Genomic DNA, 25,023 nt, shown 5'->3' on the forward strand with positions numbered 1-25,023 from the left:
CGGAGGGGCGGAGTCAGCGCGGCGGGAGGGGCGGGGCTGAGGGGAGCGCGGCGGGGCGGGGCTGAGGGGAGGGCGGAGCTAAAGGAGAGGGGCGGGGCCACCGCGGCGGCGTTTAAACGGGGGGGCGGCGGAGGGGCGGAGCTAAAGACGGAGGGGCGGGGCCAGCGCGGCGGAGGACACGCCCCCCTCCATACAGTTCAATGAGTCTCTTTATTGTGGGCGGAGCTTCCGCCGCCTTTAAATTAACATACAAAAAAAACCCCGCCCCCCCCCCGCGCCCCTCCCCCCAACCCCCCCCCAACCCCCCCCCGGAAAAGCCCCAAAGTGCGTAGAAAATACCCCAAAACTCTACAAAGGCCCCCGGGGGGGGGGGGGGGAGGGGGGGAGGAGGGTCCAGACCCCCAAGTGTGGGGCAGGATCGGGCCCCATAAGGGGGGGAGGGGCAGGATCGGGCCCCTTAAGGGGTACTTTGGGGGGGGGGGTGTCAGGATCGGGCCCCATAGGGGGTACTTGTGGGGCAGGATCGGGCCCCATAGTGGGTGGGGGAGGGGCAGCATCGGACCCCCAAGTGTGGGGCAGGATCGGGCCCCATTGGGGGGGTGGTTTTGGGGGGGGGCAGGATCGGGCCCCATAGGGGGTGGGGGAGGGGCAGCATCGGACCCCCAAGTGTGGGGCAGGATCGGGCCCATGGGTGTACTTGTGGGGCAGGATCGGGCCCCATAGAAGGTACTCGTGGGGCAGGATCGGGCCCCATTGGGGGGTGGTTTTGGGGGGGGGGGGGGGGAGGATCGGGCCCCATAAGGGGTGGGGGCGGCAGAGTCCGAACCCACAAGTGTGGGGCAGGATCGGGCCCCCGGCGAGGGGGGTGTGGGGTGGATTTGGGGTCCAGGATCGGGCCCCACCCAGGCCACTTAGGGGGCAGGATCGGGCCCCATAAGGGGGGGGGGGGGGGGGCACTTGTGGGGCCGGATGGTGCCCCCCCAACCCCTTTGCTGCCCCACGGCCGCCCCACGGCGGATGAAGGCATCTGCAGAGCTTCAGGAGTGCCCCATATCTCCTCTCCAGTGTCTCCCAGTTGACTTCTGGTGACTCCCAGTTGGCTGAAGGCATCTCCAGAACTTCAGGACTGCCCCATATCTGCTCTCCAGCGCCTCCCCGTGATGTTTGGTCTCTCCCAGTTGGCTGAAGGTATCTCCAGAACCTCAGGAACACTCCATGTTCCTTCTCCAACACCTCCCAGTTGACTTCTGGTCTCTCCCAGTTGGCTGGAGGCATCTCCAGAACTTCAGGACCGCCCCACACCTCCTCTCCGGCGCCTCCCCGTGAAATTTGGTCTCTCCCAGTTGGTCGGAGGCATCTCCAGAACTTCAGGACCGCCCCATATCTCCTCTCCGGCGCCTCCCAGTTGACTTCTGGTGGCTCCCAGTTGGCTGTAGACATCTCCAGAACTTCAGGACTGCCCCATATCTCCTCTCCAGCGCCTCCCCATGGCCGGTGGTTGGTTGAAGGCATCTCCAGAACTTCAGGACCGCCCCATACGTCCTCTCCAACGCCTCCCAGTTGACTTCTGATCTCTCCCAGTTGGCTGGAGGCATCTCCAGAACTTCAGGACCGCCCCATATCTCCTCTCCAGCACCTCCCTGTGATGTTTGGTCTCTCCCAGTTGGTCGGAGGCATCTCCAGAACTTCAGGAGTGCCCCATACCTCCTCTCCGGTGCCTCCCAGTTGACTTCTGATCTCTCCCAGTTGGCTGAAGGCATCTCCAGAACGTCAGGACCGCCCCATATCTCCTCTCCAGTGCCTCCCCATGGCCGGTGGTTGCTTGATGTTGGCTGGAGGCATCTCCAGAACGTCAGGACCGCCCCATATCTCCTCTCCAGTGCCTCCCCATGGCTGGTGGTTGGTTGAAGGCATCTCCAGAACTTCAGGACCGCCCCATATCTCCTCTCCAGCGCCTCCCCATGGCCGGTGGTTGCTTGATGTTGGCTGGAGGCATCTCCAGAACTTCAGGAGTGCCCCATACCTCCTCTCCGGTGCCTCCCAGTTGACTTCTGATCTCTCCCAGTTGGCTGGAGGCATCTCCAGAACTTCAGGACCGCCCCACATCTCCTCTCCAGCGCCTCCCCATGGCCGGTGGTTGGTTGAAGGCATCTCCAGAACTTCAGGACTGCCCCATATCTCCTCTCCAGCGCCTCCCAGTTGACTTCTGATCTCTCCCAGTTGGCCGGAAGCATCTCCAGAACGTCAGGACCGCCCCGTATCTCCTCTCCAGCGCCTCCCTGCACCCCCCGACCTCCCCCCCTCCGCTCCCCACCCCCATAACTACGTCCCCCCCCCCCCCCCACTCCCCGCCCCCCTCCCCCCAGGAGGAGGAGGAGGAGGAGGAGGAGGAGGAGGAGGAGGAGGAGGTCAGTTGAGGAAGCGGCGGCAGCGTTTGGCGCCGCAGTTGCAGGGCAGTTTGGCGGCGGGTTCCTCGATGGGGAACTTGTAGTCGTAGGTGAGCTCCTCCCCCCGCAGGATGCGGCGGAGGGCGAAGATGACGATGCGTTTGTGGCCCTCCACGTGGATGACGCGGGAGTAGCAGTTGGGTTCGCAGGAGTGGTTGATGAAACGGGCGGCGCTGCCGTGCATGGTGGCGTCCACCACCTCCGCGTCGTCGATGCGGAACATGTAGCACCCGATGCCCTGGGGGGAGGGGGGGGGGGACAGCGTCAAGGGGTGGGGGCAGCACCAGAGGATCTGGAGATCACCAGGGGATGGGGACACCATCGAGGGATGGGGACGTGGAGCACCCAACATGGATGGGGACACCATCGAGGGATGGGGACATCTTCAAAGGATGGGGACAGCACCAGAGGATCAGGAGATCACCAGGGGATGGGGACACCATCAAGGGAGGGGGACACCATCGAGGGATGGGGACGTGGAGCACCCAACACGGATGGGGACACCTTCACGGGATGGGGACAGCACCAGAGGATCTGGAGATCACCAGGGGATGGGGACATCTTTGAGGGATGGGGACGTGGAGCACCCAACATGGATGGGGACACCACCAGGGGATGGGGACACCTTCGAGGGGTGGGGACGTGGAGCACCCAACATGGATGGGGACACCACCAGGGGATGGGGACACCTTCGAGGGGTGGGGACGTGGAGCACCCAACATGGATGGGGACACCACCAGGGGATGGGGACACCTTCGAGGGGTGGGGACGTGGAGCACCCAACATGGATGGGGACACCACCAGGGGATGGGGACACCTTCGAGGGGTGGGGACGTGGAGCACCCAACATGGATGGGGACACCACCAGGGGATGGGGACACCTTCGAGGGGTGGGGACGTGGAGCACCCAACATGGATGGGGACACCACCAGGGGATGGGGACACCTTCGAGGGGTGGGGACGTGGAGCACCCAACATGGATGGGGACACCACCAGGGGATGGGGACACCTTCGAGGGGTGGGGACGTGGAGCACCCAACATGGATGGGGACAGCACCAGAGGATCAGGAGATCACCAGGGGATGGGGACACCATCAAGGGATGGGGACATCTTCAAAGGATGGGGACAGCACCAGAGGATCAGGAGATCATCAAGGGATGGGGACACCACCAGGGGATGGGGACACCACCAGGGGATGGGGACACCTTCGAGGGATGGGGACGTGGAGCACCCAACACGGATGGGGACATCTTCAAGGGGTGGGGACACCTTCAAGGGGTGGGGACATCTTGAAGGGATGGGGACGTGGAGCACCCAACACGGATGGGGACACCATCAAGGGATGGGGACATCTTCAAAGGATGGGGACAGCACCAGAGGATCAGGAGATCATCAAGGGATGGGGACACCATCGAGGGATGGGGACACCATCAAGGGATGGGGACACCACCAGGGGATGGGGACACCATCGAGGGATGGGGACGTGGAGCACCCAACACGGATGGGGACACCTTCAGGGGATGGGGACACCTTCAAGGGGTGGGGACATCTTGAAGGGATGGGGACGTGGAGCACCCAACACAGATGGGGACACCTTCAGGGGATGGGGACACCACCAGAGGATCTGGAGATCACCAGGGGATGGGGACACCATCGAGGGATGGGGACACCACCAGGGGGTGGGGACACCACCAGATGATCAGGAGACCACCAGGGGATGGGGACACCATCGAGGGACGGGGACACCATCAATGGGTGGGGACGTGGAGCACCCAACACGGATGGGGACACCACCAGGGGATGGGGACACCTTCAAGGGGTGGGGACACCATCGAGGGATGGGGACGTGGATCCCAAGGTGTCCCCACGCTGTCCCTGCGGTGTCCCCGTGGTCCCACCTTCCTCTCATTGAACTTCTCCCGCGTGCTGGTGACCCCCCAGACGATCCCACCCCACGTCCCTACGGGGTCTCCACGTCCCCAGGGTGTCACACGGTGTCCCCGAGGTGTCCCCGAGGTGTCCCCACGCTGTCCCCGAGGTGTCCCTGCGGTCCCACCTTGCCCTGGAACTTCTCCCGCGTGCTGGTGACCCCCCAGACGATCCCACCCCACGTCCCTACGGGGTCTCCACGTCCCCAGGGTGTCACACGGTGTCCCCGAGGTGTCCCCGAGGTGTCCCCGCGCTGTCCCCGAGGTGTCCCCGCGGTCCCACCTTGCCCTGGAACTTCTCCCGCGTGCTGGTGACCCCCCAGACGATCCCACCCCACGTCCCTACGGGGTCTCCACATCCCCAGGGTGTCACACGGTGTCCCCAGGCTGTCCCCGAGGTGTCCCTATGGTGTCCCCGAGGTGTCCCCAAGGTCCCACCTTGCCCTGGAACTTCTCCCGTGTGCTGGTGACCCCCCAGACGATCCCACCCCACGTCCCTACGGGGTCTCCACGTCCCCAGGGTGTCACACGGTGTCCCCGAGGTGTCCCCGCGCTGTCCCCGAGGTGTCCCTGAGGTGTCCCCAAGGTCCCACCTTGCCCTGGAACTTCTCCCACGTGCTGGTGACCCCCCAGACGATCCCACCCCACGTCCCTACGGGGTCTCCACATCCCCAGGGTGTCACACGGTGTCCCCGAGGTGTCCCTAAGCTGTCCCCGAGGTGTCCCCGTGGTCCCACCTTGCCCTGGAACTTCTCCCACGTGCTGGTGACCCCCCAGACGATCCCACCCCACGTCCCTACGGGGTCTCCACATCCCCAGGGTGTCACACGGTGTCCCCGAGGTGTCCCCGCGCTGTCCCCGAGGTGTCCCCGTGGTCCCACCTTGCCCTGGAACTTCTCCCACGTGCTGGTGACCCCCCAGACGATCCCACCCCACGTCCCTACGGGGTCTCCACGTCCCCAGGGTGTCACACGGTGTCCCCGAGGTGTCCCCGCGCTGTCCCCGCGCTGTCCCCGAGGTGTCCCCGCGGTCCCACCTTGCCCTGGAACTTCTCCCACGTGCTGGTGACCCCCCAGACGATCCCACCCCATGTCCCTATGGGGTCTCCAGGTCCCCAGGGTGTCACACGGTGTCCCCGAGGTGTCCCCGAGGTGTCCCCACACTGTCCCCGAGGTGTCCCTGCGGTCCCACCTTGCCCTGGAACTTCTCCCACGTGCTGGTGACCCCCCAGACGATCCCACCCCACGTCCCTATGGGGTCTCCACATCCCCAGGGTGTCACACGGTGTCCCCGAGGTGTCCCCGAGGTGTCCCCACACTGTCCCCGAGGTGTCCCTGCGGTCCCACCTTGCCCTGGAACTTCTCCCACGTGCTGGTGACCCCCCAGACGATCCCACCCCATGTCCCTATGGGGTCTCCAGGTCCCCAGGGTGTCACACGGTGTCCCCGAGGTGTCCCCGAGGTGTCCCCACACTGTCCCCGAGGTGTCCCTGCGGTCCCACCTTGCCCTGGAACTTCTCCCACGTGCTGGTGACCCCCCAGACGATCCCACCCCACGTCCCTATGGGGTCTCCACGTCCCCAGGGTGTCACACGGTGTCCCCGAGGTGTCCCTAAGCTGTCCCCACACTGTCCCTGAGGTGTCCCCACGGTCCCACCTTGCCCTGGAACTTCTCCCGCGTGCTGGTGACCCCCCAGACGATCCCACCCCACGTCCCCATGGGGTCTCCACATCCCCAGGGTGTCACACGGTGTCCTCAGGCTGTCCCCACAGTGTCCCTATGGTGTCCCCAAGGTCCCACCTTCCTCTCATTGAACTTCTCCCGCGTGCTGGTGACAACTGAGATGATCCCACCCCACGTCCCTACGGGGTCTCCACATCCCCAGGGTGTCACATGGTGTCCTCAGGCTGTCCCCGAGGTGTCCCCGCGGTCCCACCTTGCTGTCGTAGAACTTCTCCCACGTGCTGGTGACCCCCCAGACGATCCCACCCCACGTCCCTATGGGGTCTCCACATCCCCAGGGTGTCACACGGTGTCCCCAGGCTGTCCCCGAGGTGTCCCTATGGTGTCCCCGAGGTGTCCCTGCGGTCCCACCTTGCCCTGGAACTTCTCCCACGTGCTGGTGACCCCCCAGACGATCCCACCCCACGTCCCTACGGGGTCTCCATGTCCCCAGGGTGTCACACGGTGTCCCCGAGGTGTCCCCGAGGTGTCCCCGCGCTGTCCCCGAGGTGTCCCCAAGGTCCCACCTTGCCCTGGAACTTCTCCCGCGTGCTGGTGACCCCCCAGACGATCCCACCCCACGTCCCCATGGTGTCTCCACGTCCCCAGGGTGTCACACGGTGTCCTCAGGCTGTCCCTGAGGTGTCCCCACACTGTCCCTGAGGTGTCCCCAAGGTCCCACCTTGCCCTGGAACTTCTCCCGCGTGCTGGTGACCCCCCAGACGATCCCACCCCACGTCCCTACGGGGTCTCCACATCCCCAGGGTGTCACACGGTGTCCCCGAGGTGTCCCTAAGCTGTCCCCACACTGTCCCCGAGGTGTCCCCAAGGTCCCACCTTGCCCTGGAACTTCTCCCGTGTGCTGGTGACCCCCCAGACGATCCCACCCCACGTCCCTACGGGGTCTCCACGTCCCCAGGGTGTCACACGGTGTCCTCAGGCTGTCCCCACAGTGTCCCTATGGTGTCCCCGCGGTCCCACCTTCCTCTCATTGAACTTCTCCCGCGTGCTGGTGACAACCGAGATGATCCCACCCCACGTCCCTACGGGGTCTCCACATCCCCAGGGTGTCACACGGTGTCCCCGAGGTGTCCCTAAGCTGTCCCCACGCTGTCCCCAAGGTGTCCCCGTGGTCCCACCTTCCTCTCATTGAACTTCTCCCGCGTGCTGGTGACAACCGAGATGATCCCACCCCACGTCCCTACGGGGTCTCCACGTCCCCAGGGTGTCACACGGTGTCCCCGAGGTGTCCCCGAGGTGTCCCCACGCTGTCCCTGAGGTGTCCCCGCGGTCCCACCTTGCCCTGGAACTTCTCCCATGTGCTGGTGACCCCCCAGACGATCCCACCCCACGTCCCTACGGGGTCTCCAGGTCCCCAGGGTGTCACACGGTGTCCCCGAGGTGTCCCTAAGCTGTCCCCACGCTGTCCCCAAGGTGTCCCCGCGGTCCCACCTTGCCCTGGAACTTCTCCCGCGTGCTGGTGACCCCCCAGACGATCCCACCCCACGTCCCTACGGGGTCTCCAGGTCCCCAGGGTGTCACACGGTGTCCCCGAGGTGTCCCCGCGCTGTCCCCGCGCTGTCCCCGAGGTGTCCCCGCGGTCCCACCTTGCTGTCGTAGAACTTCTCCCGCTTGTCGGTGAGGACGGAGCGCACGACGATGCCCGAGTACTCGATGACCATCTCTCCGGCCTCGATGTTGCGTTTGCAGAAGAGGCCGCGCCCGTGGATGGCCGACCTGGGCGGGGACCACACAGGGGCGTCACCCCAAAATTGTCACCCCCCCCCCCCCCACACACACACCCCTCCGGGACCCCCCAACGTCCCCTCCGGGGACTCATTGACACCTCCTGCCCCTCCCTCCCCTCCCCCCGCAGCTCCCAGGGACAGGTTACGGCGGGACGGGGGGACGGGGACAGGGTGACACGGTGACACGGTGACGGTGACACGGTGACGGGGTGACAAAGTGACAGGTTGAGGTGAGAGGAGGTGATGGTGACACGGTGACGGGGTGACACGGTGACAGGTTGAGGGGGTGAGAGGAGGTGATGGGGTGACACAGTGACACGGTGATGGGGTGACACGGTGACGGGGTGACAAAGTGACAGGTTGAGGGGGTGAGGTGACGGTGACACGGTGACAGGGTGATGGGTGACACAGCAACAGGGTGACAAAGTGACAGGTTGAGGGGGTGAGAGGAGGTGACGGGGTGACACGGTGATGGGGTGACAGTGTGACAGGTTGAGGGGGTGACAGGGTGAGAAGGGGTGACACGGTGACAGGGTGACGCGGTGATGGGGTGACAGGGTGATGGGGTGATATGGTGACATGGTGACGGGGTGACAGGGTGACGGTGACACGGTGATGGGGTGACGGGATGACACGGTGACAGGGTGACACAGTGACGGGGTAGCAGGATGATGGGGTGACAGGGTGACAGAGTGATGGTGTGACATGGTGACGGGGTGACACGGTGACGGGGTGACGGGGTGACACGGTGACGGGGTGACAAAGTGACAGGTTGAGGGGGTGAGAGGAGGTGACACAGTGACGGGGTGATGGGTGACACAGCAACAGGGTGACAAAGTGACAGGTTGAGGGGGTGAGAGGAGGTGACGGGGTGACACGGTGACGGGGTGACAGTGTGACAGGTTGATGGGGTGACAGGGTGAGAAGGGGTGACACGGTGACAGGGTGACGCGGTGATGGGGTGACAGGGTGACGGTGACACGGTGATGGGGTGACGGGATGACACGGTGACAGGGTGACACAGTGACGGGGTAGCAGGATGACGGGGTGACACGGTGACGGGGTGACGTGACATGGTGACACAGTGATGGGGTGACAGGGTGACATGGTGACAGGGTGACAGGGTGATGTGGTGATGGGGTGACACAGTGACAGGTCGAGGGGGTGACACGGTGACAGGGTGACGGGGTGATGGTGTGACACAGTGATGGGGTGACACAGTGACATGGTGACACAGTGACAGGTCGAGGGGGTGACATGGTGGCACGGTGACGGGGTGACACAGACAGGTCGAGGGGGTGATGGGGTGACAAGGTGACAGGGTGACACAGTGACAGGTCGAGGGGGTGACGGGGTGACAGGGTGACGGGGTGACAGGGTGACACAGTGATGGGGTGATGGGGTGACACAGTGATGGGGTGACACAGTGACAGGTCGAGGGGGTGACGCGGTGACGGGGTGACGCGGTGACAGACTCACCGGTAGACGCCGACGGCCTCTTTGGCGGTTCTCTTGAGGTGGCGGAAGCGCATGGCCATGGGCAGCTCCAGGCTGGTGGCACGGCTGGGGGGGCGTCAGGGGACACCCCCACCCCGGGGGGACACCCCCCCCCCCGCGGGGACACCCCCCCCCCCATGGGGACACCCCCACCCCCCCCCACCCCCCCCCAGGGGGGCCGAGGCGTCGGGGGGGGGGGGGGCGCCCATGTGTCGGGGGGGGCTCTTAGGGGGTCCCACACCTCTGGGGGGGTCCCCAATATTTGGGGGGGGTCCCAATATTTGGGGGGGTCCCATGAATCCAGGGGGGGGGTCCCAATATTTTGGGGGGGGTCCCAATATGTGGGGGGGTCCAATGAATCCAGGGGGGGTCCCAATATTTTGGGGGGGTCCCAATATTTTGGAGGGGTCCCATGAATCCGGGGGGGGTCCCAATATTTTGGAGGGGGTCCCAATATTTAGGGGGGGGGTCCCATGGATCCGGGGGGGGTCCCCAATATTTTGGGGGGGTCCCAATATTTTGGGGGGGTCCCAATATTTGGGGGGGTCCCAAGGATCCAGGGGGTTCCCCCATATTTTGGGGGGTCCCAATATTTAGGGGGGGGTCCCAATATTTGGGGGGGTCCCATGAATCCGGGGGGGGGGTCCCAATATTTAGGGGGGGTCCCATGAATCTGGGGGGGTCCCCAATATTTTGGGGGGGTCCCAATATTTTGGGGGGGTCCCAATATTTAGGGGGGGGTCCCATGAATCTGGGGGGGTCCCCAATATTTTGGGGGGGTCCCAATATTTAGGGGGGGGTCCCATGGATCTGGGGGGGGTCCCCAATATTTGGGGGGGGGTCCCAATATTTTTGGGGGGGGTCCCAATATTTTGGGGGGGTCCCAATATTTAGGGGGGGGTCCCAATTTTTTGGGGGGGTCCCATGAATCTGGGGGGGGTCCCCAATATTTTGGGGGGGGTCCCATGGATCCAGGGGGGTCCCAATATTTGAGGGGGTCCCAATATTTGGGGGGGTTCCATGGATCTGGGGGGGGTCCCCAATATTTTGGGGGGGTTCCCAATATTTTGGGGGGGTTCCCAATATTTTGGGGAGTCTCATGAATCCGGGGGGGTCCCAGTATTTTGGGGGGGCCATGGATCGAGGGGGGTCCCCAATATTTTTTGGGGTCCCATGGATCCGGGGGGTTCCCCAATATTTTGGGGGGGGTCCCAATATTTGGGGGGGGGGGTCCCAAGGTGCCCTGTGGGGGGGTCCCAATATTTTGGGGGGGGGGGGGATCCCATGGATGCAGGGGGGGTCCCTGGTGCCCCAAAGGGGGGGAGGGGGGGGAGGGGGGGGGGCGGGGGGGTCCTCACCGGGTGGGCTTCAGCTGCACCTCATCCTCCTCCTCCTCGCGGGGGGGGGGGCCCTGGGGGAGGGTGCGGTGTTGGGAGGACCAAAAAGCTGAACATGTCGAAGGTGCACTTCCTGCGGGGGCCTGCGGGGGGGGGGGAGGGGGGGGGGAATGGGGGGGGGTCAGTGGGGGCACCCATGGGTGTCCCCTCCCCCCCCCACCCCCCCCCACCGGCAAGGGGGGTCACGGCCACACTGGGGGGGCACAGCCATTCTGGGGGGGTCAGAGCCACTCTGGGGGGGGGCAGAGCCACACTGGGGGGGTCCCAGTCATTCTGGGGGGGGTCACAGCCATCCTGGGGGGGTCACAGCCCCCTGTAGTCACCCTGGGGGGGGTCAGGGGCACACTGGGGGGGGTCACAGCCATTCTGGGGGGGGTCACAGCCACCTATAGTCACCCTGGGGGGGTCAGAGCCACACTGGGGGGGTCACAGCCATCCTGGGGGGGGTCCCAGTCATTCTGGGGGGGTCACAGCCATTCTGGGGGGGGTCACAGCCACCTATAGTCACCCTGGGGGGGGTCCCAGTCACCCTGGGGGGGTCAGAGCCACACTGGGGGGGTCACAGCCATTCTGGGGGGGTCACAGCCACCCTGGGGGGGGTCACAGCCCCCTATAGTCACCCTGGGGGGGTCCCAGCCACACTGGGGGGGGTCAGACCCACACTGGGGGGGTCACAGCCATTCTGGGGGGGTCCCAGTCATTCTGGGGGTTCACAGCCACCCTGGGGGGGGTCACAGCCACTCTGGGGGGGGTCACAGCCATTTTAGGGGGGGTCACAGCCCCCTAGAGTCACCCTGGGGGGGGGGTCCCAGCCACACTGGGGGGGGTCAGACCCACACTGGGGGGGTCACAGCCACCCTGGGGGGGGTCACAGCCATTCTGGAGGGGTCAGAGCCCCCTATAGTCACACTGGGGGGGGTCAGAGCCACACTGGGGGGGTCACAGCCATTCTGGGGGGGGTCAGACCCACACTGGGGGGGTCCCAGCCCCCCATGGGCACCCCGGGGCGGGGCGGGGGGGTGGAATTGGGGGGGGGGGGGGGCGTTGCTGACCCACCGTAGGTAGAGCTCTGCGCGGGCGCAGCCGGAGGGGTTGCGGGGGGGGGCGCGGGGGGGGTCGCGGCGGGGGTGGTAGCGGAAGCGGTAGCGGCGACAGGCGCCCGCCCCCGGCAGCTGCTCCACCAGGAAGACCACCGCGTCGTGCTGCATCCCCAGCAGCCGCAGCCCGCTCATGCCTGGGGGGGACGGACGGACGGACGGACGGACGGGGGTCAGCCCCCTATAGCGCCCTATGACACCCTATAGCCACCCCATGGCGCCCTATGGCACCCTATTGCCCCTTATAGCGCTCTATAGCCCCCCCGGACCCGGTGGTCCCACCCCACTCATGCCTGGGGGGGGAGGGATGGACAGATGGACGGATGGATGGGGGTCAGCCCCCTATAGCGCCCTATGGCACCCTATAGCCACCCCATGGGGCCCTATGGCACCTATGGGCACCTATGGGCATCTATAGGCACCCAAAGCCCCCCCGGACCCGGTGGTCCCACCCCGCTCATGCCTGGGGGGGGAGGGATGGACAGACGGACGGACAGACGGGGGTCAGCCCCCTATAGCGCCCTATAGCCACACTATAGCACCCTATAGCCACCCCATAGCACCCTATGGGCATCTATGGGCACCCAGAGCCCCCCCGGACCCGGTGGTCCCACCCCGCTCATGCCTGGGGGGGACGGACGGACGGACGGACGGACGGGGGTCAGCCCCCTATAGCGCCCTATAGCCACACTATGGCACCCTATAGCCACCCCATAGCACCCTATGGGCATCTATGGGCACCCAGAGCCCCCCCGGACCCGGTGGTCCCACCCCGCTCATGCCTCGGGGGGGAGGGATGGACAGATGGACGGACGGATGGGGGTCAGCCCCCTATAGCGCCCTATAGCCACCCCATGGGGCCCTATGGCACCTATGGCACCCTATGGCGCCCTATTGCCCCTTATAGCGCTCTATAGCCCCCCCGGACCCGGTGGTCCCACCCCGCTCATGCCTGGGGGGGACGGACGGACAGATGGACGGACGGGGGTCAGCCCCCTATAGCGCCCTATAGCCACCCCATGGCACCTATGGGCACCTATGGGCATCTATGGGCACCTATGGGCATCTATAGGCACCCAGAGCCCCCCCAGACCCGGTGGTCCCACCCCGCTCATGCCTGGGGGGGGACGGACGGACGGATGGACGGACGGGGGTCAGCCCCCTATAGCGCCCTATGGCACCCTATAGCCACCCCATGGCGCCCTATGGCACCCTATTGCCCCTTATAGCGCTCTATAGCCCCCCCGGACCCGGTGGTCCCACCCCGCTCATGCCTGGGGGGGGAGGGATGGACAGATGGACAGACGGACAGATGGGGGTCAGCCCCCTATAGCCATCCCATAGCGCCCTATGGCACCTATGGCACCCTATAGCCACCCATAAGCCCCCCCCCATAGCCCCCTATAGCCCCCCATAGCCCCCCCAAACCCATCAGTCCCCGGGGGGGTGACCCCAAAGGGGGGGTGGGGGTGTCCCCGGGGGGGGGGGTGTCCCCAAAGGGAGGGTGACCCCAAGGGGGGGGGTGTCCCCAAGGGGGGGGGTGACCCCAAGGGGGGGGGGTGTCCCGGGGGGGGGGTGACCCCAAAGGGGGGGTGTCCCCAAGGGGGGGGGGGTGTCGCCGGGGGGGGAGAGGTGTCCCCAAGAGGGGGTGTCCCCAAGGGGGGAGGTGTCCCCAAGAGGGGGTGGGAGTGTCCCAAAGGGGGGGTGTCCCCGGTGGAGGGGGTGACCCCAAAGGGGGGGTGTCCCCAAGGGGGGGTGGGGTGGGGTGGGGGTGTCCCAAAGGGGGCGTGTCCCCAAGGGGGGGGGTGTCCCCAAGGGGGGGTGGGGTGGGGGTGTCCCCAGGGGGGGTGTCCCCAAGGAGGGGTGTCCCCAAGGGGGGGGGGTGTCGCCGGGGGGGGAGAGGTGTCCCCAAGGGGGGGTGTCCCCAAGAGGGGGTGGGGGTGTCCCCAGGGGGGTGACCCCAAAGGGGGGGTGTCCCCAAGAGGGGGTGGGGGTGTCCCCGGGGGGGTGGGGGTGTCCGGGGGGGCGCAGCACTGACCGGCGAAGGAGAGGTGGCGCAGTCGGGCGTTGGCGCGCGCCTCCTGCACCCGCTCGATGACGGCGCGCCACGCGCCTGGGGACAGCGGGGACAGCGGGGACAGCGTCACCAACCCCCCCCCCGACCCCCCCCGACCCCCCCCCCCGGCCCCAATGGCCCCCAGTCCCCCCAGTCCCCCCAATCCCCCCAATCCCCCAATCCCCCAATGGCCCCAATGGCCCCAAAATCGCCCAATGTCCCCAAATCCCCCAATGTCCCCAAATCCCCCAATGTCCCCAATATGTCCCCAAATCCCCCCAATGTCCCCAAATCCCCCAATATCCCCCAATGTCCCCAAATCCCCCCAATGGCCCCAATGTCCCCCAATGTCCCCAATGTCCCCAATATGTCCCCAATGTCCCCAATTCCCCCCAATGTCCCCAAATCCCCCAATGTCCCCAATGTCCCCCAATGTCCCCAAATCCCCCAATGTCCCCCAATGTCCCCAAATCCCCCCAATGTCCCCAAATCCCCCAATGTCCCCAATATCCCCCAATGTCCCCAATATGTCCCCAAATCCCCCAATGTCCCCCAATGTCCCCAAATCCCCCCAATGTCCCCAAATCCCCCAATGTCCCCAATGTCCCCCAATGTCCCCAATGTCCCCAATGTCCCCCCCAATGTCACCACATCCCCCCATCCCCCCATGTCCCCCTTTCCCCCCATGTCCCCCTGTGTCCCCAATGTCCCCCCACGTCCCCATGTCCCCCCATACCCCCCCCGTGTCCCTGAGTCCCCCCAATGTCCCCAAAACCCCCCAATGTCCCCAAATCCCCCCAATGTCCCCAATGTCCCCAAATCCCCCCAATGTCCCCAATGTCCCCCAATATCCCCCAATGTCCCCAATATGTCCCCAATGTCCCCAAATCCCCCCAATGTCCCCAATATGTCCCCAAATCCCCCAATGTCCCCAAATCCCCCCAATGTCCCCCGATATCCCCCAATGTCCCCAAATCCCCCAATGTCCCCAAATCCCCCAATGTCCCCAATGTCCCCAAATCCCCCAATGGCCCCAATATGTCCCCAATGTCCCCAAATCCCCCAATGTCCCCCAATGTCCCCAAATCCCCCAATGGCCCCAATATGTCCCCAATGTCCCCAAATCCCCCCCCCTGTCCCCAAATCCCCCCCATGTCCCCAACGTCCCCCCCAATGTCACCACACCCTCCATCCCCCCATCCCCCCATGTCCCCCCGTCCCCCTGTCCCCCCATGTCCCCAACGCCCCCCCCGCCCCCCCGCGGCGGCTGTCCCCGTGTGTCACCGTCGATGGTGTCAGCGGTGACGCTGAGCCCGTCCTCACTGCTGATCTCGAAGCGGAGGTGGGGGCGGGCGGGGGGGGAGGGGGGGGCGGGGCGGGGGGACTCGTCCTCCGAGCTGCCACCTGCGGGGGGACACGGGGACGTCGGGGACACGGGGACATCGGGGGACATCGGGGGAACATGGGGACATGGGGACACCAGGGGACATGGGGACAGGGGGGCGTCAGGGGACATGAGGGGACACGGGGACATTGGGGGACACGGGGACATTGGGGACATTGGGGACATTGGGGGGACACGGGGACATCGGGGGACATCGGGGAACATGGGGACAGGGGGACATCAGAGGACATGGGGACAGGGGGTGTCAGGGGACATGAGGGGACACGGGGACATCGGGGGACATGGGGACATCCGGGGGGACACGGGGACATTGGGGGACATGGGGACATGAGGGGACACGGGGACAGCAGGGGACATGGGGACAGCAGGGGACACGGGGACATGGGGACATCAGAGGACATGGGGATATCAGGGGACACGGGGACATCAGGGGACACAGGGATAGGGGGACATCAGAGGACATGGGGACATGAGGGGACACGGGGACATCGGGGGACATGGGGACATTAGAGGACATGGGGACATGAGGGGACACGGGGACATTGGGGGACATGGGGACATGAGGGGACACAGGGATACCAGGGGACATGAGGACATCAGGGGACATGGGGACATGGGGACATCAGAGGACATGGGGACATCAGGGGACACGGGGACATCGGGGGACACGGGGACATGAGGGGACACGGGGACATCAGGGGACATGGGGACATCGGGGGACATGGGGACAGGGGGGCGTCAGGGGACATGAGGGGACACGGGGACATCAGGGGACATCAGGGGATATGGGGACAGGGGGACATCAGAGGACACAGGGACGTCAGGGGACACGGGGACATCGGGGGACATGGGGACATCGGGGGACATGGGGACATGAGGGGACATGAGAGGACATCGGGGGACATCGGGGGACACAGGGGGACATGGGGACACCCACGGGTGTCCCTCACCCATCCCACCTTGGTGGCACCCATGGGTGTCCCTCAGCCCACCTTGGTGGCACCTATGGGTGTCCCTGGTCCTGCTGGTGGCACCCACGGGTGTCCCTCACCCATCATACCTTGGTGGCACCCACGGGTGTCCCTCACCCACCCCACCTTGGTGGCACCCATGGGTGTCCTTGGTCCTGCTGGTGGCACCCACGGGTGTCCCTCAGCCCACCTTGGTGGCACCCATGGGTGTCCCTCACCCATCCCACCTTGGTGGCACCCACAGGTGTCCCTCAGCCCACCTTGGTGGCACCCATGGGTGTCAAGATACCATGTTGGTGGCACCCACGGGTGTCCCTCACCCACCCCACCTTGGTGGCACCCATGGGTGTCCCTCAGCCCACCTTGATGGCACCTATGGGTGTCCCTGGTCCTGCTGGTGGCACCCACAGGTGTCCCTCACCCACCCCACCTTGGTGGCACCCATGGGTGTCCTTGGTCCTGCTGGTGGCACCCACGGGTGTCCCTCAGCCCACCTTGGTGGCACCCACGGGTGTCATGATACCATGTTGGTGGCACCCACGGGCGTCCCTCACCCATCCCACCTTGGTGGCACCCACGGGTGTCCCTCAGCCCACCTTGGTGGCACCCATGGGTGTCCCTCAGCCCACCTTGGTGGCACCTATGGGTGTCCCTGGTCCTGCTGGTGGCACCCACGGGTGTCCCTCACCCACCCCACCCTGGTGGCACCCATGGGTGTCCTTGGTCCTGCTGGTGGCACCCACGGGTGTCCCTCAGCCCACCTTGGTGGCACCCATGGGTGTCCCTCAGCCCACCTTGGTGGCACCCACGGGTGTCATGATACCATGTTGGTGGCACCCAGGGGCGTCCCTCACCCACCCCACCTTGGTGGCACCCATGGGTGCCCCTACCTGCGCAGGCGGCCCAGGGGGGCTCCACGGCGCCGTCGCTCGGGGGGGGGCTGCAGCCGGGGGAGGGCGATGGGCCCGGGGGGGACCTGGGGGGAGACGGGGGTCAGCGGGGTCACAGCACCCCGGGGTGGGTGCCCATGGATGGGTGGTGGGTGCTCAGGGTGGGTGGTGGGACCTCAGGGATGGTGGTGGGTGCTCAGGGATGGGTGGTGGGACCTCAGGGTGGGTGGTGGGACCTCAGGGATGGGTGGTGGGTGCCCATGGATGGGTGGTGGGACCTCAGGGTGGGTGGTGGGTGCTCAGGGATGGTGGTGGGTGCTCGGGATGGGTGGTGGGACCTCAGGGATAGTGGTGGGTGCTCAGGGATGGGTGGTGGGACCTCAGGGTGGGTGGTGGGTGCTCCGGGTGGGTAGTGGGACCTCAGGGATGGGTGGTGGGACCTCAGGGATGGTGGTGGGTGCTCAGGGATGGGTGGTGGGTGCTCAGGGTGGGTGGTGGGTGCTCAGGATGGCGGTGGGTGCTCAGGGATGGGTGGTGGGACCTCAGAGATGGGTGGTGGGTGCTCAGGATGGCAGTGGGTGCTCAGGGATGGGTGGTGGGACCTCAGAGATGGGTGGTGGGTGCTCAGGATGGCAGTGGGTGCTCGGGATGGCGGTGAGTGCTCAGGGTGGGTGGTGGGTGCTCAGGGATGGGTGGTGGGACCTCAGGGATGGTGGTGGGTGCTCAGGGATGGGTGGTGGGACCTCAGGGTGGGTGGTGGGACCTCAGGGATGGGTGGTGGGTGCCCATGGATGGGTGGTGGGACCTCAGGGTGGGTGGTGGGTGCTCAGGGATGGTGGTGGGTGCTCGGGATGGGTGGTGGGACCTCAGGGATAGTGGTGGGTGCTCAGGGATGGGTGGTGGGACCTCAGGGTGGGTGGTGGGTGCTCCGGGTGGGTAGTGGGACCTCAGGGATGGGTGGTGGGACCTCAGGGATGGTGGTGGGTGCTCAGGGATGGGTGGTGGGTGCTCAGGGTGGGTGGTGGGTGCTCAGGATGGCGGTGGGTGCTCAGGGATGGGTGGTGGGACCTCAGAGATGGGTGGTGGGTGCTCAGGATGGCAGTGGGTGCTCAGGGATGGGTGGTGGGACCTCAGAGATGGGTGGTGGGTGCTCAGGATGGCAGTGGGTGCTCGGGATGGCGGTGAGTGCTCAGGGTGGGTGGTGGGTGCTCAGGGATGGGTGGTGGGACCTCAGGGATGGTGGTGGGTGCTCAGGGATGGGTGGTGGGACCTCAGGGTGGGTGGTGGGACCTCAGGGATGGGTGGTGGGTGCCCATGGATGGGTGGTGGGACCTCAGGGTGGGTGGTGGGTGCTCAGGGATGGTGGTGGGTGCTCGGGATGGGTGGTGGGACCTCAGGGATAGTGGTGGGTGCTCAGGGATGGGTGGTGGGACCTCAGGGTGGGTGGTGGGTGCTCCGGGTGGGTAGTGGGACCTCAGGGATGGGTGGTGGGACCTCAGGGATGGTGGTGGGTGCTCAGGGATGGGTGGTGGGTGCTCAGGGTGGGTGGTGGGTGCTCAGGATGGCGGTGGGTGCTCAGGGATGGGTGGTGGGACCTCAGAGATGGGTGGTGGGTGCTCAGGATGGCAGTGGGTGCTCAGGGATGGGTGGTGGGACCTCAGAGATGGGTGGTGGGTGCTCAGGATGGCAGTGGGTGCTCGGGATGGCGGTGAGTGCTCAGGGTGGGTGGTGGGTGCTCAGGGATGGGTGGTGGGACCTCAGGGATGGTGGTGGGTGCTCGGGATGGGTGGTGGGTGCTCAGGGTGGGTGGTGGGACCTCAGGGATGGTGGTGGGTGCTCAGGGATGGCAGTGGGTGCTCGGGATGGGTGGTGGGACCTCAGGGTGGGTGGTGGGACCTCAGGGATGGTGGTGGGTGCTCAGGGATGGCAGTGGGTGCTCGGGATGGGTGGTGGGACCTCAGGGTGGGTGGTGGGACCTCAGGGATGGCAGTGGGTGCTCAGGGATGGTGGTGGGTGCTCAGGGTGGGTGGTGGGTGCTCAGGGATGGCAGTGGGAGCTGAGGGATGGGTGGTGGGTGCCCATGGATGGGTGGTGGGACCTCAGGGTTGGTGGTGGGACCTCAGGGATGGTGGTGGGTGCTCAGGGATGGTGGTGGGACCTCAGGGATGGCAGTGGGTGCTCAGGGATGGGTGGTGGGTGCCCATGGATGGGTGGTGGGACCTCAGGGATGGGTGGTGGGTGCTGAGGGATGGGTGGTGGGAGCTCAGGGATGGTGGTGGGTGCTCAGGATGGCAGTGGGTGCTCAGGATGGCAGTGGGTGCTCAGGGATGGGTGGTGGGACCTCAGGGTGGGTGGTGGGTGCCCATGGATGGGTGGTGGGACCTCAGAGATGGGTGGTGGGACCTCAGGGTGGGTGGTGGGTGCTCAGGGATGGCAGTGGGTGCTCGGGATGGCGGTGGGTGCTCAGGGATGGGTGGTGGGACCTCAGGGATGGTGGTGGGTGCTCAGGGATGGGTGGTGGGACCTCAGAGATGGTGGTGGGTGCTTGGGATGGCAGTGGGTGCTCGGGATGAGTGGTGGGACCTCAGGGATGGGTGGTGGGTGCTTGGGATGGCAGTGGGTGCTCAGGGATGGGTGGTGGGACCTCAGGGATGGTGGTGGGACCTCAGGGTGGGTGCTGGGCCCCCCGGGGTGGGTGCTGGGTGCTCACCCGAAGCTCCCGGTGTCACTGAGGTCCTCGGGCTCCTCCTTGATGTCCAGCGTGTCCCGGAGCGGTGGCAGCGGCACTGGCACCCGCCCTGGCCTGGGGGCGACACCATCACCCATGGGTGCTGCTGCCACCCACGGCCACCTCCCCCATGCAGGGAAGGGCTGGGGAGCAGCCATGGGCTCAACTGGGGAGTACTGGGATGGACCCACCATGGTGGGCGCCCATAGTCCCAACTGGGGAGGTCCCACCACGGTGGGTGTCCATAGACCCAACTGGGATGGTCCAACTATGGTGGGAACCCATAGACCCAACTGGGATGGTCCCACTGTGGTGGGCAATAACTGGGATGTTCCCACCGTGGTGGGCACCCATAGACCCAACTGGGATGGTCCCACCATGGTGGGTGCCCACAGACCCAACTGGGATGGTCCCACCGTGGTGGGTGTCCGTAGACCCAACTGGGATGGTGCCACCGTGGTGGGCACCCATAGACCCAACTGGGATGGTCCCACCATGGTGAGCACCAACTGGGATGGTCCCACCACGGTGGGTACCCATAGACCCAACTGGGATGGTCCAATTATGGTGGGCACCCATAGACCCAACTGGGATGGTCCCACCGTGGTGGGCGCCCATAGACCCAACTGGGATGGACCCACCATGGTGGGCGCCCATAGTCCCAACTGGGGAGGTCCCACCACGGTGGGTGTCCATAGACCCAACTGGGATGGTCCAACTATGGTGGGAAACCATAGACCCAACTGGGATGGTCCCACCACGGTGGGCACCCATAGACCCAACTGGGGTGGTCCCACCATGGCGGGAAACCATAGACCCAACTGGGATGGTCCCAACAAGATGATCACCAACTGGGATGGTCCCAACACGGTGGGCGCCCATAGACCCAACTGGGGTGGTCCCACCATGGCAGGAAACCATAGACCCAACTGGGATGGTCCCAACACGGTGAGCACCAACTGGGATGGTCCCAACACGGTGGGTACCCAATAGACCCAACTGGGATGGTCCAACTATGGTGGGCACCCATAGACCCAACTGGGATGGTCCCACCGTGGTGGGCACCCATAGACCCAACTGGGATGGTCCAACTATGGTGGGCACCCATAGACCCAACTGGGATGTTCCCACCGTGGTGGGAACCCATAGACCCAACTGGGATGGTCCCACCGTGGTGGGTGTCCATAGACCCAACTGGGATGGTCCAACTATGGTGGGAACCCATAGACCCAACTGGGATGGTCCCACCGTGGTGGGTGTCCATAGACCCAACTGGGATGGTCCAACTATGGTGGGAAACCATAGACCCAACTGGGATGGTCCCACTGTGGTGGGCAATAACTGGGATGGTGCCACCGCGGTGGGCACCCACGGGTGCCACTGGGCGCGACCCTTACTTGATGTCCGGCTTGTCCTCGGCGTTGTCCCCTTCGTCACCGGTGGCCTCCAGCCGCGCCCGCTTGGCCCCCGGCCCCGCCGTCTCCCCGGGACGTTTGGGTGCCCCCACCGGCTCCCACGGGGACACCCAGTGTCCCCCCCCGACCTCGCCCGGGGGGGTGCCACCGCGGCGGGTGGCGCCCAGGCGGGTGACGCGGCAGAGGGCGTGGCGGGTGACCTCGGGGCCGTGGGTGCCGTTGAGGTGGGTGGCATCTCCAGGGGCGGCGTGGCCGTTGGTGGCACCTCCAGGGGTGAGGTGGCCGGGGGGAGCACCGGTGGCATCTCCGGGGGTGACACGGCCATCGAGGACGTGGCCATGGGTGGCATCTCCATGGGTGGCATCTCTGTAGGTGACGTGGCCATGGGTGGCATCTCCATGGGTGGCATCTCCATGGGTGGCATCTCCGGGGGTGACACGGCCATCAAGGACGTGGCCATGGGTGGCATCTCTGTGGGTGGCATCTCCGGGGGTGACACGGCCATCAAGGACGTGGCTATGGGTGGCATCTCCGTGGGTGGCATCTCTGTAGGTGATGTGGCCATCAAGGATGTGTCCATGGGTGGCATCTCCGTGGGTGGCATCTCTGTGGGTGGCATCTCCGGGGGTGACACGGCCATCAAGGACGTGGCTATGGGTGGCATCTCCGTGGGTGGCATCTCTGTAGGTGATGTGGCCATCAAGGATGTGTCCATGGGTGGCATCTCCATGGGTGGCATCTCTGTGGGTGGCATCTCCGGGGGTGACACGGCCATCAAGGACGTGGCTATGGGTGGCATCTCCGTGGGTGGCATCTCTGTAGGTGATGTGGCCATCAAGGATGTGTCCATGGGTGGCATCTCCATGGGTGGCATCTCTGTGGGTGGCATCTCCGGGGGTGACACGGCCATCAAGGATGTGGCCATGGGTGGCATCTCCATGGGTGGCATCTCTGTGGGTGACACGGCCATCGAGGACGAGTCCATGGGTGGCATCTCCATGGGTGGCATCTCTGTGGGTGGCATCTCCGGGGGTGACATCTCCGGGGGTGACACGGCCATCAAGGACGCGTCCATGGGTGGCATCTCCATGGGTGGCATCTCCATGGGTGGCATCTCCGGGGGTGACATCTCCATGGGTGACGTGGCCGTCAAGGACGAGTCCACGGGTGACATCTCCACGGGTGACACCTCCGCGGGCGCCCCGGCCGTCGAGAACACACCCACGGGTGACACCTCCGCGGGTGACACCTCCGCGGGTGACGAGGCCCCCCATGGCGCGCCTGTGACCCCCATCTCCGGGGGTGCCACCTCCCTCGCCCGTACGGACGTCCCCACCACGGGGAAGCCCTCGGTGACCCTCCTGACCCCCTCGTCCCCCGGCGGGAGGGTGGCCGCAGCCCTCGGTGACCCACTGGGTGCCACCGCCGCCGGCCCCGTTGACCTCTACTCCGGCCACCGCTGTCCCCGTCCCTTTGGTGACGTCCCCCGCCATGTTCTTGAGAACAAAGTCCACGATGTCGGAGGGAAGGTCCTCGGCGAGGGGTGGCCGGCTGGGTGGCCCCGCAGGTGGCCCGTCCCTTTGTCCCCGTTGTCCCTTGTCCCCACCATCGTCCACCCCGTCCAGTTGGTCGATGTGGGGCAGGGGGAGGGGACAGGGGGAGGGCGGCTCCCGTGTCACCACGGTTCGGGCGAAGCGGTAGTAACGTCCCCGAGCGCCACCGCGGCTGCCACCGCCGCCGTCCTCGTCCTCGCTGCTGTCACCCGCCGGTGGCCCCGAGGTCCCCAAGAGCCCGGCGGCCAAGGCCAGCTCGGTGACATCCAGCTCCTCCAGGGCCAGGTCCGGGCCACCCGGCGGGGACAAGGGCTCCAGGGGGGATGGTGGCCCCGTCGGTGGCCGCCGTCCCCCCGGTGACGGTGGCCCCCCGGAGGAGCGTTGAGCCGAGAGGGACGGTGGCCCCGGGGGTGACGATGACCTCATCGGGGTTGAGGGTGGCCCGTCGGGGGGCGGTGGCTGCAGGGATGACCTCGGGGACGGTGGCCTCTGCGGGGACTCTTGTCCCACGGCCGGTGGTGGCCCTCCAGCTGATGGTGGCCCTCCAAGCGGCGATGGCTCTCCAGGTGACAACCGTCTCCCAGGCGGTGGTGGCCCTCCAAGTGACAATGGCCCTCCAAGTGATGGTGGCCCTCCAAGTGATGATGACCCTCCAGCTGAGGGTGGTCCTCCATGTGATGGTGGCCCTCCAAGTGACGACGGCCCTCCAACCAATGGTGGCCCTCCAAGTGACGATGACCCTCCAGCTGATGGTGGCCCTCCAAGTGACGATGACTCTCTAAGTGACAATGACCCTCCAGCTGATGGTGGCCCTCCAAGTGATGGTGGCCCTCCAAGTGACGATGACTCTCTAAGTGACAACGGCCCTCCAAGTGATGGTGGCCCTCCATGTGACGACGGCCCTCCAAGTGACGGTGGCCCTCCAGGTGATGGTGGCCCTCCAAGTGACAAAGGTCTTCCAACTGATGGTGGCCCTCCAAGTGACGATGACTCTCCAAGTGACAATGACTCTCCAAGTGACAAAGGTCTTCCAACTGATGGTGGCCCTCCAAGTGACAATGACCCTCCATGTGATGGTGGCCCTCCAAGTGACGACGGCCCTCCGAGTGACAACGGCCCTCCAAGTGATGGTGGCCCTCCATGTGACGATGACTCTCCAAGTGACAAAGGTCTTCCAAGTGATGGTGGCCCTCCAAGTGACGATGACCCTCCAGCTGATGGTGGCCCTCCAAGTGATGATGGCTCTCCGAGTGACGGTGGCCCTCCAAGTGACAATGACCCTCCAGGTGATGATGACCCTCCAAGTGATGGTGGCCCTCCATGTGACAATGACCCTCCAAGTGACGATGGCTCTCCGAGTGACGGTGGCCCTCCAGCTGATGGTGGCCCTCCAAGTGACAAAGGTCTTTCAACTGATGGTGGCCCTCCAAGTGACAATGACCCTCCAGCTGATGGTGGCCCTCCAAGTGATGATGGCTCTCCGAGTGATGGTGGCCCTCCAAGTGACGATGGCCCTCCAAGTGATGGTGGCCCTCCATGTGACGATGACTCTCCAAGTGACAAAGGTCTTCCAACTGATGGTGGCCCTCCAAGTGACAATGACCCTCCAGCTGATGGTGGCCCTCCATGTGATGGTGGCCCTCCAAGTGACAATGACCCTCCGAGTGACGGTGGCCCTCCAGGCGATGGTGGCCCTCCAAGTGACAAAGGTCTTCCAGCTGGCGGTGGCCCTCCCGGTGGCGGTGGCGGTGGCGGTGGCGCGGAGGAGACGGGGGGTGCTGCGGGCGGGGGGGGGGGGCCGGGGGGGACAGCGGCGGGGGAGGGGGGCGGGGGACAGGGCCCTGCGCGCCCGCCGGGGGGGGGGGAACTCGGGGTCCCCCACCGTCAGGATGTGACGGGCCACCGGGGTGGCACTGCCTGGGGGGGGGGGGGACAGGGGGGGGGACAGGGGGTCAGGGGACAGCGGGGGACATGTCCCCAAGTGTCCCCCCTGTGTGCCCCACGGCCCCAAAGATGCCCCCCCCCCCATGTCCCCAAAGGTCCCCAGTGTCACCTCCCATCCCCATGGCCCCCCCCCCCCCCGATGTCCCCATGTCCCCCCCGTGTCCCCCCCAATGTCCCCAATGTCCCCACACCCCCATGTCCCCCCACTCTCCTGTGTCCCCCCT

General features: G+C 65.9%; 2 protein-coding genes across 2 annotated transcripts; one reads left to right on the forward strand and one right to left on the reverse strand.

The window, feature by feature from the left end:
- Positions 1-2,379: 2,379 nt before the first annotated feature.
- LOC309685877 (uncharacterized protein) lies at positions 2,380-23,504 on the reverse strand. Its single transcript, XM_082501570.1, is given in 11 exon segments — positions 2,380-2,685; positions 7,706-7,835; positions 9,326-9,409; positions 10,702-10,781; positions 10,783-10,813; positions 11,797-11,974; positions 13,876-13,950; positions 15,178-15,297; positions 17,160-17,245; positions 19,870-19,962; positions 21,285-23,504. Coding segments are annotated over 11 exon segments (3,150 nt in total). The 5' UTR covers positions 23,282-23,504; the 3' UTR covers positions 2,380-2,409.
- On the forward strand, positions 23,365-24,609 carry LOC309685876 (uncharacterized protein; the record flags this gene model as incomplete). The annotated part of the gene is made up of 2 exons (XM_082501569.1): positions 23,365-23,475; positions 23,602-24,609. A coding segment is annotated over exon 2 (879 nt), but the record flags the coding sequence as incomplete, so codon positions are not given.
- Between the last annotated feature and the right edge of the window lie 414 nt (positions 24,610-25,023).

The sequence above is a fragment of the Vanellus vanellus genome (genome assembly GCF_965231255.1).
Source record: "Vanellus vanellus genome assembly, contig: HAP1_SCAFFOLD_1843, whole genome shotgun sequence".
NCBI lineage: Eukaryota > Metazoa > Chordata > Aves > Charadriiformes > Charadriidae > Vanellus > Vanellus vanellus.